A 13,408-nucleotide genomic window follows, 5' to 3' on the forward strand; every position below is an offset into this window, starting at 1 on the left:
TTGAGCCAATAGGCTTTCTAAGAAATAGTCAAAGCTATAGCGGTATATATAATATAATGCAACATCTACTACATTCAATGTCTTCCCAAACGAGTGCACACAAAAAATCTCTAGGCAGGGCGATCTGGTAGAAATACTTTCTATAAGTGATTTGCCAGAGCTGAAGAGCAGCGCAACAGGGAGCAAACTACAGGAACTAGGAGTAGGGAGTTACTAATGTAACTTGGGTTCTATGAATTCAGCCTCAAAGAAAGCTTTCTGGTGCTCCAGATAAAGAGATACTGCCTTGAGAGGAAAGATTATAGTCGAACAAACAGACGAGCAAGAACACCACAATCTCCGGGGAAATTCCCGCGGCAGCATACGTCAGACACGCTAAGCAATGTGGGAGATCTGGGTGATGGACCATGAGAAGGACTTTTCTTATTATTTTTGGTTGTCTACGAGGAGAGGTTAGCGGTTACAATGTGAATATTAGCATCTGGGAGCTCACAGAGTGATCACTAGCATTAGCCATGACCACTTCCTGTTTCTGACCAATTCCAGAATAGTTGGACACGATACTAGAAGAAAGTTCTGCCCATCCTTCATTGTGTGTTAATGGGATACATCTTGTGTTTTAGATATGCTGTTTCGAAGCATGTGCTCTTAATGAATGGCTGTCTTTAGTCAGGGGAGAAAAATGATGATGCAAATGGGCCTGCACCAAGTTGAGTTTATCTCTCCAGAAATGGGAGTGGCTGATCCAGTTGATTAATATAAGGTGCAAACACGGAGTTCCCCAAACATTAACCGCAGACACCAAAACATCAAATTCCCCCGAGATGATACCGGAGCTTGGAGTGTCAGGAGAACCCAGATGAAACGGCGGCATTATGGCGGGAATAGGTTTACATAGGCAACCAGAGCCTGGGACGTCCACGGAAGTGATGCGTGATGAGCAGCATTATATGCAGGCAGTCATTTTGTAATTAGCGTCGGCGTCAAAAGACGGAGACAAAAGTTCTACAGTGCAGCTTTGAAAGCAACAAATTGTTGGAGTGGTTTTTACCAGCATGATTCAACATGGTTAAATGCATCAGGGGAGCCTGTTCAGTATTGTATTTTTTATTCAAAGCAGAGATAGATGTAGAGCTTAGCTGTTCATCATTTTTGTTCCTCTGCTGTTTTAACCCTGCCCTGCAGTGCTTTGATCCAATGAACTCTCCCTTTTAATCAGTTCAAACACACTTCTGATCAAAGAATGAAATCCCCTCTGAGCTCTGAAAAATGCCCCAAGCTACGGCTTTTTAAAATATATACGGGGTGCTATACACACACAGTACATCATTAACTTAATAGAAACACGGTTGGACTTTCTCAAACCGTGTTTACTTCCCTCCTTTGGTTCTTCGCTACGAAATCACTCATTTAAGTTTTCGCCGCCCACTATTTTTTAAATATACCTTCGCGCCGATTTTTGTTCATCCATTATTAATGCCTTATTATATTAGTTGGTATCAAAGCTGAAGCGAGTTATTATGAACAATTGCATTAACCATTTAAGTTGTTTGTTTTAATAATGGAAGATAATATAGGGGGGAAAAAAGGCCCTTCGCTGGAATGTTTTTCTCTCCTTGAGAGAAAAACTGAGTGCAGAGCGTGTGTTTCTGTTTCTGTTTCTGCTCCGAAACCTTAGGAACTGAAGTGAAGTGACATCAATTACCTAGCACATGCATAATTTAGTATTTTGATGAAAAGGTCATCCTAAGCCTGTGATACTACATGTTCTAAAGAAACCTAATAAGACACGCTAGATCAGAGCAGACAACACTGACCGAATCAAGGAAAAGCTGTGCAGATTTTTTATTTCTTTTTTTTCTGTCCTCTGTGGCTCTGTAACGGCAGGAGGAAGATCTGAGGAGAAACACGGAGCTTGCATTCGAACGGCATTATCGACTGACAGCGATGTTTCCTCAGAACTCTTCTTTTGTTTGAGATCTCAACAATTACGTGAAAATGTCAAGTTTAACTGCAGCTCTTTAAATCGAAAACGTAATTTTCCTGTCCCCCCCCCCCTTACCCTCTAAGTCACATCTCTCTGTTGTGAACATCGCTTTCCGTCCCTCCGGCGTGGCGGCAGTCGGTGTCGCATTGAGCGGTGGCACCTGTACTCGTGTCAGTGGGTCATATTGATGACAGCTTCAGTGTGTCGCTGACAGACGGGGGTGTTTGTTTTCCGAGAGGGATGTCGAGACAAATAGGCCGAGATCTCATCACGGTGTTCCTGGGAGGGACCTTTTGTAGGTGGAAGATCGTACAGATAGTTTGATCCAGCTTTCATTAAAAGCCTTTCACACAGGGTGCTGGGATGGCTTTGGGCTTTTGTGAGAGGCAGACGGCGAACGCCTCACTTTCAGCTAAAGGTGAGGCCTGGGATGATTCTCGTCACGGGTGGACAGAGAATTAATTTGCCCCTCCGCCACCACTGAGACGGTTTTCATGTTAGGCTTGTTGAACCTGAGGATTACAAGCCCAGCAAGCTGTATTTTCATAGCAGGAAGGCTCTTATCGCTCCTGAATCACATGGCAACTGAGAACGAGAAAAAAAAAAAACTGTGCACATAGATTAGCAAAAGAGGGAATGCTCAGATCTTTCATGTGCCATGAGGACAATCAGGTTAGCTACCAAAAGCTATCGATTTGGCCGAAGCAAATGTGCAGCCCATGCAATTACGTTTTTTTTTTTGTTGTTGCTGTTGAAAGAACTAAATTTGCAGTCTTCTTGCAGAAGCATTGAGACTCAGGCCTTAAGAAAGAAGATGAAAGCCGGTTGGTAAGATTAGGGAGCAGTGATTGTTTATTGACAGGACCTGCACTGACTAATTCATGGTAAATGATAACTTAATCAAAGCGAGTAGGAAAGCCATTAGAAAACTATCAATTCTCAACCGTGTTAGCGTTTGTCTTAACGAGCAACTGATGCTCAAATGGAGACACAAGTGAAAGTAAAAAGATTTCATTTCAGATGAGCTTTTTTTTTTTCTTCTTTAATGAAGCTTTTATCGGATGATAAAGACAAGACGATACAACCTCAACTACTTCAACATTTATAGCAAATGATGATTTCAGGAAATTGCTGTCTGGGTAAAAGTCAGTCATAAGGAGGAGGTTGGGGCGGATGGCTGGGCTTACAGAGCACTCAGGCTGTGAGGGATAGCCCAATAACAATTTTAAATCAGTGCATTTTGTCCAATGTGTCAACTTCCTGAGCGTAACCCTGGAATGAAAAATATGCAAGTCCAGCACGCTGCCTTTTAATGAATAGAATACGTATTCATTTACAGTGCTTCTGTCTGTCTGACCTTCATTGGGTTTTTTGGCAAGCATCACAACAGTTACATAAATACTCATAAAAGCTGCTTTAATTTTCCAGATGAACACACACACAGACACACACACAGACAGACATTGCCGTCCAAGTTAATAAATTAGAGGAACATCACACTAAAACATAGAAAATGATTAGAAAATGGTACAAGCCAATTAACTATAGACAGAAAAACATTATTTAATTACAACAGAATCGATACAGGGTAATTAGAATGTTAAAGACGCTATTGTACATTAACAAATGCGATATAATGCCAGTAGACACTGATTCACTTTTAACACTTTTGTTGCCCGGCGTTCTTTGCAGAACATGAGTCTGGAGGTACACCGTTAGGATTTCATTATGGGGTGTGTTTCAACTGATGCAAACTAAACATACCAACGCACTCAACTGGATGGTCCTTCAATCAATCACAGACAAGACATTCAACTCCATTTTGCTGAGATAATGACTATGACGATGCTGACTATGTACCTCCCAAAAAATTTGATGGGCCTGGGGCAAATTCACTTCACAACAGTGAAATTTGGTGAAAAAATTAGTTGAAAGTCCACTTTTGAAGGAGGATGTTGTGTCAAGTCAAATACTTCACTCAGTTTCAGAATCAGAATCAGAAAAAAACATTATCCCCAAAGGGGCAATTAGGAAGGCTAAGAGTGGTACGTAAAAATAAAGAGCAGGAGGATAAAATCACAAAAGTGGGTGGGCAAATGCTGGGATTCCCATATCCGACCCTTGTTTTTGCACAAACCCGACTTATTACTGATCCATTTACTTTGCCATTACTACTTGGGCATCTAACGACTTTGTTAGCTTTAGAAAAAGTATAGTTTGAACTAAAAACTTGGGCCCTTTGACAACATTCAAAACATGTTACAGAGCTAATTTCTGCACAAAGCTTCTCTGCAATAGTCTCACCTTGGCATAGACAGTTTACATGCACTTATTCACGCAGCCAAAACAGAGCACATACTGTAGCTACACAAATACCAGTCGGTCACCTTGATGATTTCTGTCAGGCAAAAACGTCTGTGTCTAGCTTGTAGACACATTTGTCCTTCCATCAGATCTACCCGTTTTATCCTGTGGGCTGGAGCCCTTTACAGATGGTGCAGGGTAAGAGGCAGAGAACCTTCTGAACAGGTCACCAGCCCATCCCAGAGCCAACTCTGAGGCAAACTTTGAATCATTGATCTCACACAAGCGTGAACATCCATGTAGGTACTTGGATACACAGAAAAGCCACTGTCAGATCCAAAAACCACTTCTTGCTTTGAGGTTGAGCACTATACCACAAACACATGCAGCACAAAGCAACAGCTCATTCACTCTAAGCTCATAAACTGTAATACAGCTGGAACCGGGTAAATTTTCATCATTGGTTCATTTGAAAGTGAAGCAGTAACCACCAAGGCTAGCTAAAAACATGGAGGCAGTGTTCTTAAAGAACAAACATTTAGATTCAATGTTTTGTTACCACACTGAATTTTTTTAGAAAGGAATTATTGCAGCATGAAAGAATGATTAATCAAGAATAATCAAGAATAGTTTGAAGTGAAACGACTCGTCATAAAGGCTTGACATCTTTAACGGCGTATTGTCTCTTTATACCTTTTGGGCTGACACCGGAACCCGGAGTTTTTTTTTTTTATTTTTTATTTTGGCCTTTGAGAAGTCCTGAAGCTTCAGACCATAAAGCCTGCACTGTGACCTTTATGATCCTGGACCAATGTTAACTGCCTTGTATCTGTCAGGAAGTGTGTGATGGACCAATCAGACTGGAGGAGCTTTTTATACCATTGTTGACAGCATGAAACGTTACGATATGGCCTCATCATCGTTAGATACGGCCGACGGTTTATGTGAGCTTTGCTGGATGCGTCTCATTGATCGGACTCCAGCAGAAACCAAGACCTAGAACCAAGTGCAATACTGTGATCAATCTTTGTGTAAAAGGCATGTTCTACTCTTCTCTCGTTTCCGTGCAAGAGTATAAGGCACTGGCAATATCTTTTAAAGGTGATGTATATGCCACCATGTATATACGTATATTTGCGACATGTAAATATAGAATCTGACTTTGAATACAGAGCAAATAGGGAAAATATACCATCTGGTGCAGCTGTGCTTCCCATGCTGAGGCCTTAATGAATGCATTATTTCTTTTTCAAGGGTAACTTGGGAAAAACTTTAAAAATAAATGCAGAGCAGTGTGTCGACAGCTCACTAAATGGCATAATGAATAATTAAAAGATAAAGTCAACTATTTCATTTCCAGAAATGAGTGCCAGAATTTCTGCTAGCGTTGTGCAGTGGTTTTCCATGAATACGCTGCCTGTAACTGATCCGCTTTGTCCTGTCCGGCAGGGACGTACCGGGCAACGTGGAGGTGATGCAGCTGGACTTCGAGATGGAGAACTTCACCAGCCTCTCGGTGACCAGGAGGATCAACTGGAACATCGACTACAAGGGGCAGAACCCGCCGCCCGATTCAGAGAAGGTTGTGACGGAGCTGACGGTCGTGCAGCGGGATATTCAGGCCATCATCCCTCTGGCTATGGTGAGTGGCAAGAAAGAAAAAAAAATGTACGATAATATGTGTATGAATTCCAATTCATTCAAATGATTCAAGATCATTAAATCAAATCACAAATGTTACAGGATTATCATGGTTCAGATGCACGTACAAAAAGACACTAATACTGATATTAATAATTCCAAGTGTAAGACATAGTATGTTTCTGTTAGATCACTGTGTCTGATCTCATGATTGTTAGCGCGCAATTATGTGATGTAGCAACAGCCTGAGGAAACAAGCTTTTGATGACCATCCACGCAGAAACATGGTGGGAATGTTGGGTTGATGGCAAGAAACCTTTCAAGCGTCCAAAACCAAATACAAACCATAATACTTCTGATTGTGGGCATCGATAGCCGGTTCTTTTAAAGAACCAGTTCCAACTGGTTCATTTCATCAATATCATTAGCCTTCATACTTATCGATTCCCCTTATTGATACTTTAAGTGCTGAATCTTTACATTCCCAGTTCAGATGCCGGCGGTAATGCACATAATTGTTTGACAACCACTGTAAAACAAAAGAAGAAGAATCTTTACTCGAATTGACTGTATTGACTATACTATGGACAAACCCATCGTGAAATCACCCATTGGATTCTGAACCTCAAAAGCCAGAAGTGGTTGCCATATTGGATGAGCTTTACTCCACTCACACACGGTTATTCAAAATGGGAACGCCCTTAATTACGCAGGATTTTAAAGCTTAATAAAAATCACACAGTAGAATAGCCGCAGTCGACTTGACTTTCGTCACCTAACTAAAAGTTTTGTGAGCACGGGCACCCCCTCGAAGCACACTGAACTCGCAAAAATGTCTTGAATGAGAATTAGAGATCCTCAGAGGAGCACACCATTGCAGCATTGTACCTTGTGAAAGCGTTTATCGACTTTTTTGTGACCACCGGCTACATGGTACACATGTACTGACTGCAACACAAAGCCTTATTGCACTTGGTTGGCTTATTTAAAAGCTTCTTCTCCCTCGTGATGCTGACAAGGTGATAGCGCTGAAAAATGGTTAGGTAAGGATGATAAATACAGTATCCCGTATGAATCAGTCCCCGCTGCTACATAAATGTAGGTAGAGGAGAAGAAAATTGTGATGAATAAGAAAATAACATAGCTATTTTGGATGAAAGGAGGGATGGATTTTACTCCAGATTTCTATGTAGGAGAGCTATATTTCGGTTTCTATTCCCGTTTTAGTCGCCTCCATTTAAGTACCAGTTGATTGATTGGTCAGCAAAGTTTTAAAGTCATATTGCAGTTTTCCCACATATTTCAGCTGCACAATGCGCACTTACTCCGCAGCACGTCTGGCCTGAAAAATTATTCGAGATGCGTCTGACAGCTGGCAGCCAATAGTGTATTTATTTGTTACCAGTTCATCAATAAATGCATGGACGGGGATCAGACTGGAGCATCTGAACCGCCTGAAAATCTTGTTTGTGCAGACTGAGAGGGACAAACTGAAAGCCGGCTGAAGTCTTGAGTTTTCCAATAATGATGTTTTGGGGAATTCTCGACACTGAGCCTCGGAGGGAAACTTTTGTATGCGCTCAACTCCACCTTCAAATGTCTCGCCCTCGCTTGAGTACGAACCGCATATAACGTGCAAAGACTGCCATGCAGACGGATCAACGTCCGATCACGTCGTCTGGAGTCAACCTGTCCAAGTGTGTCTTACTCTTGTACTCTGGGTTCGTCTCTTTGCGGTGGTAATTAGTGGAGGTAATAAACAGATTACGCAAACAAGGGAAGTTAATCAGGCAAGAGGTTGCTGAGTACATCTGACTGCGCCTTACCTTCCTAAGTGCACGCTCGTGGTCTTGTTTTAGTCATGTGGTAGGGAGAAATCCGGTGAAAAGCGGCGCATTTTGACAGGAAATAAATAATAACAGGGAGGAGTGGATGCAGGCACAGGTAGATGTCAGGAAAATGCTGAAAGTCTTTTCCTGAGTCGCTGTGTTCATGGCGGTCAAAGATCAGCTCTGCAGCTCTGACACTCTTCAGAGGCAGTAAGGCGTTCATGCACAGCATGAACTGTAGGTTATGCAATACACAGCCTATGTATATATTATTAGTCTAATAGCATAATTGCCTAAGTCCTATTTGAACATTTTGGGAAAAGAAAAAACTATTATACAAAATTACATTGGTATTTTTATTGATTTTGTAACACTGAGTCAAAAAATGACTTGGGAAATTATGCTATTAGGCTAAATATTGCGTCATTGCAGCTGGTCTTTAAACTAAAGCTTCATTAAATTCACTTAAGCTGCCTTGTACATGAACAGCACAATATGCAAATTGACAGGAATTCCCAAACTGTCATGAAACCATATGCAGGATCAAATTGGCTACGATTCCCATGTCGGACCTTTGTTTTTTTGCACACTGAGGCAACCGAGCTACCGTGTTTCCTCTAATAGCGGCTGGTATTCAGTTAATAGCTGGGTCTCTTATAAAGGCCGCCCTCAAATACAGGCCAGGTGTGTTAATTGGCCAATTGTAGATGTAGTAACACACAGGTGCCATAGGTGGCAGTAGCTACGTTTGAAGTGCCACATGAACCCAGATTTCCAACGACACTGTCAAAACAACATTTTTGTTGCACTAAGAAGAAAAGGTTTTGAAATATGCAGAGCAAAATAGAAAAGTGGAAACTTTAATATTGACCCGCGGATAATAAGTTGCTCTGACATCATTTAAGTTGCCTTAAAATTTTCATGTGTGTGATATCATTCTTTTTTTTTGGTCAATTTCCCCAATAAATGGACCCTATTTATTTTCAAACTGGTACAGTTTGTGTGCTTTTACTGTACACTTGCAAAAAAAAGTATAAAGTTAAGCCTTGCGTAGGGCACTGGGGCAATAATGGCCTGGTATTTAAAAGATTGCTTGGGTTTATACTAAAAAAAGACCTTTGGGTAACTTCAAAATATGTTACAAAGCTAATTCCCCCCTCCTGCACCAAGCTTCTCTGCAGTTTTCTAACCTTAGCGTGGGTAATTTACATGCACTACATGAAGAGTGTGCATAGCTAAACTGTATGTTTGAACTGCAGGTTCTACCACACATAAATAATACCAAGTATATTTCTAAATCTAGCTCTAACTTCAGCTGGAACAGTGACTCTTATCTGTATTTACATCATCACGGCTGGTCTTACAACTAAATCTTCATTAAATATCCCGGAGCTGCCGTTATGACTCTCCGTGCTGCACATCTGCTGTAACATAAGGTTCACTTAATATCCGCGGTCCCCTTGACATTTGAGATTATCATGCATCTTGTACCCAGATGTGTTTAGCCTCGCTGCAGAATTAGATTTCTGCCTGTGTGACTTTGCCTTGTAAAATTTATATTCCGAAGCGAGACGGCTGCCAGCTTGTGTCAACCCCTGCAGTCTGCATTATTTGGTAGTTCGGATCCGCGCTGTACGTTTCTGTGGGATTTTAAGGCTTTTCCGCACAGGAGTCGCGCCAAAAGACAAAACGGTGAAAGAGAGCCGTCGTCTTCCGTGGGGAATTTAAAGGCCGTCGCTAATCTTCTCTGTGACTCTGTGCGGGAAAAAAAACCAAAAAAAAAAACAAGACTTGCTCACATTAGTTGTGAAATTGAGAGGAAGAAAATAATCTGCGAGGCTGAGACCAGTCAGGCTTGATCAGTTTAGGAAGTTTTAAACCCTTGGGATTTCTCTAAGTGCTTCTAATTAGTCCATCAACTACAGCTGACGTTGTTCACCGGTGTATAAACAGCCAGAGCTCGCTTCAAAGTTCTCTAAGTCGGTGATCGTCAGGCGGCGTTTGCTGGAACGTGAGGAAGTTCTGCGGGGAGACGCCACGCCAAGATGAGATTTAATCCATCACTTCTCGTTAATGGATTCTTTTCATAATATCAGAGGAGTGAGTGTCCCCCCCTGCAGGAGACGTGACAAAGGATCCTCGGAGGAAGATTTATGAAGTGGAAAAAGGTGGCCTTATCAGAGCAAACTAATTGCTCCGCCGGCATCTGCAGGGTGAAACGAGAAGCGACAGCCAGAGCCGCGCCGGAGCTTCCCTCCGCTGCGGTTGTTGTTTAGAGAGAGAGAAAGCCGGTTCGCCTCGGCCTCTTAGCCTTCTGCTGGATGGAGCTCGAGGCTGCGGCAGCGAATAATCAGCTGATTATGACTGATTGTCGGATGCAGTTGGTGGGTGTGAAAGTTTCCAGTCCGGATGCGACCTTTAAGGTGATTATGTGCGGCCCTTCGGCGCCACGCCGAGATATAAAAGTGGCGCGTTATGATCAGGATGTGCAGTAATTACCAAAGACGATCTTGCGTCTTGAGGTTGTTGTTGTTGTTTTTTTTTTTGTCCTGAGCACCTCTTTGTTGCTCGGGTCAAGGAACCGAAGCTTTAAAAAGCAGAAACGAATCCTGTGTAATAAAAAGTTGGATGTCTTCCCTTCGCTGTATTCAACTTCAGCGCTCACTTTTCCAGCTGGTGTCCTCGAACCGCGGACAGCTTGTAGAACAGATCAGCACTTTCTCACAACTGCTGATACAGAGACGAGGGAGGTGGTCCCGTCTCCAAAAAAAACACAAACATGGAGCTGTTTGCGTACGGAGATGAGAGGACCCCTACGGGAAGCGCAGAGGGGAGTAAAAAGCAACGAAGAAGGCGGCTTTCGTGGCTGGAGGATCACAGATCGTGCAGAGGAAGGAGGGAGGAGACGGCCGCCATTACTGGTGAATTTACAACGAGGAGAAGGGAAACAGTTCCAGGACGGGAAGGTCAAGTCCACCCCGGGGCTTGTTACGCAGTTTAGGCCAATCGTAACACCAAAGCCACCGAAGCCCCTCTCTCCTTGGAGGATTGTTGTTACTCTGACAGAGGAGAAAACAGGAAGGATGGTGATCCAGAGCAGGGGCGTAGAGGTTATGGCACATTCCCAATTCCATTAGCCACTCGGTGCCACAGAAGTTAAGTGTTAAATAAAAAATGATGTTTTGTGGTGCACAAGGCCCCGGGGCTTGAAGTCATGCATAGTGTTTCCAAATGTACACACATCCGTTGGTGTTCATAAAGATGCGCACAAATGTATTGTTTGCATTATTCATTCAAAGGAAGGTGGATATGGTAGTTGAAGGGAGCATTTCAGCGTCGCACGCCGACTAAATTTGCCTCAGTGTTTTTCAAACTCAGGATCCATCGGCAATAAACTCCACAGCAATGGATCCTAACGCAACTTGGAGCAAAATATATTGTGATCGTGTTTTTTAAAAAAAATAAAAATAAAAAATACTGTCTGTTTGGATTTGTTGTGTTTCTTATAAGTTATATATATATATATATGTATATATAAAAATAAGGAATGAAAGCCCAACTCATATTTCACACAGGCCCCACAAGTTTTTCTTTATTTTTTTATTAAATTTTTGATTTCATTGAGGACAAAGAAATGGAAGAAAGTATATTCATCCAAAATATAATAATAACTCCGGATATATATATATATAAGTGTATATTTTATAATTTTCAGTAAGAATATGTGATAATAATTGATGAATAAATTCTCACAGTATCTAACAGAAATTCAATCTATTTCAGTAAAACCATAAACAAACAATAAAAATTAATTAAAATGAATTAAAAAAAAAACATTTTTTTATCATTTTCAATTTGTTTAAAGAAAATAAAATCAAGAGAAAACACATTGGAGACTGAGTGTTTTAATTTAAACTGCTGAGTTCATTGTGAATACCTGAAATACAACTTTTTTTTTGTATTATCATTAAACAGAGTGTCTAATAACCGTTTTGCTGCTTCCTCTGGAACATAGTAATTAAGTGAAATGATAGCTGTTTGCAGCAATGACTAATTTTTGTTCCAAGCTGAATCCAGGTAAGCATAATTAGTGCCCCCAAAGCAGCGCACGTTTAATTGTAAAGTGTCTCACGCAGTGTAATGCTCACCAGATGCCAAAACAGTGAGGAGAACTCGGGGATGATGTCTTTCAATTAGGATTTCACCCCAGAGTCCAGTCAATTATCCGCAGAGGTCTGCTGTGCTCTGTGAAACATAAATTGGCCACATTTTATAAACATGAGAAAACAAAACTAAAACAAAGCCAATTTTCCTGCGTGGCATCTTAACTGTAATTACTAAAAATAAATAAATAAAATAAAATACAATGAAGTTGTAAAATTGTGTTGAGCCAGTTTCTGTTTATAATCGCAAATAAAAGACTCCCGTAATGGAGTCATACTAGAGTATAAACAAAAGTTACAGACCAAAGAAAATGTATGTTTCCAACAGATATATCATCAAGGAGTTGATGGGCGTCAGTGGCCCTCGTTTTTAGACCTTTGAATCCAACCTGGCCTCTTTTCGACAGCTTCTCAGCCGACTCGGTACACTGCAGAAGAGCTTGTCAGAGAGAAACTGAAGGGAAGACAGCAGATAAAGCAACTAAAGGGCACACAGAGGGCTTTTTGTGTGGAACATTAAAATATTTTCACTGTATCATGATTGTCTACAATGAATAAACTGTAGAGCAGCTCTTCCAAGGCCCTTTAACAACACCAAGTATGGAAACCTCAACCTTGTGCGCTTGGTAGTTCGTACTCGACAAATCAAATCCACACAAGTTGCATCCTCTGTAAAACAGGTGAGGGCTAGGACAGGTATGTGCATTTTGAATGACGACTGCTGCCACCTGCTGGTATGAAGACTCACTTCTTTTCGCGAATGCTCAGCCCAGCCCAGCTGTCGGTCAGCTGTAGCTCAGTGAGTAGAGTGGGTTGTCCACGAACAAGAAGGTAAAGCTGGTAACATATTCTGTGAGATGCGAAAATCTTGTTCTCGCTCCTAGGGTTGCGAGAACAAGACGAGTTTGTTTTAGCTAGGTCATTTATACTTCACAAAAAATACTATTGTTATTCAAATCAAATCATCAGTGTTATTATTTTTTTTTAAATATTATTTTCAGATGTGTCCATTGGATCACGCCGGTCATTCAGCATGCAACCACACACAGTATGCCGATCTCGATCCAGGAAGCATTAGTGACCTGTTCTGACAGTGAGAAAAAAGTTCTGTCTGGTTGATGTGCCAAGAACAAACTGTGAGAACTCCCAACCGAAGTGTTGTCAACATGGACCCCTTGTGTAGTGTGAATGTGTCATGTCTGTCTGACTGTAAAGTGCTTTTGTCAAGTACAAATAGGTGGAAAAGTGCTATATAAATACACAACCGTTTACCGTTTGTTGCCGGCAGTTCTTGGACGTGTCCATGCCTTTTTACATTTTATGTCCTGTTGCTCTGTGTATGACAAAAACGGGATGTGGAGATAAAAGGTGTCTCTTCATCCCACATTAGTGCTATTTTTTATGACTGAGCACAATACATACGTTACATACGTTTTCAAGCGCTAATGCTGTTTCGCTTTGGCATGGCTTCTGCTGCAATGAAC

General features: G+C 41.5%; 1 protein-coding gene across 2 annotated transcripts in view; it reads left to right on the forward strand.

The window, feature by feature from the left end:
- Nucleotides 1–13,408, forward strand: part of tmem132e (transmembrane protein 132E) — a 381,055-nt gene that overhangs the window by 319,774 nt on the left and 47,873 nt on the right. For both annotated transcript variants that reach the window (XM_047606913.1, XM_047606912.1), the window contains exon 4: nucleotides 5,741–5,933. In XM_047606913.1, the coding sequence (XP_047462869.1) occupies nucleotides 5,741–5,933 (193 nt within the window). The remainder of the gene's footprint in view (nucleotides 1–5,740; nucleotides 5,934–13,408) is intronic.

Source organism: Mugil cephalus, chromosome 15 (assembly GCF_022458985.1).
Source record: "Mugil cephalus isolate CIBA_MC_2020 chromosome 15, CIBA_Mcephalus_1.1, whole genome shotgun sequence".
NCBI lineage: Eukaryota > Metazoa > Chordata > Actinopteri > Mugiliformes > Mugilidae > Mugil > Mugil cephalus.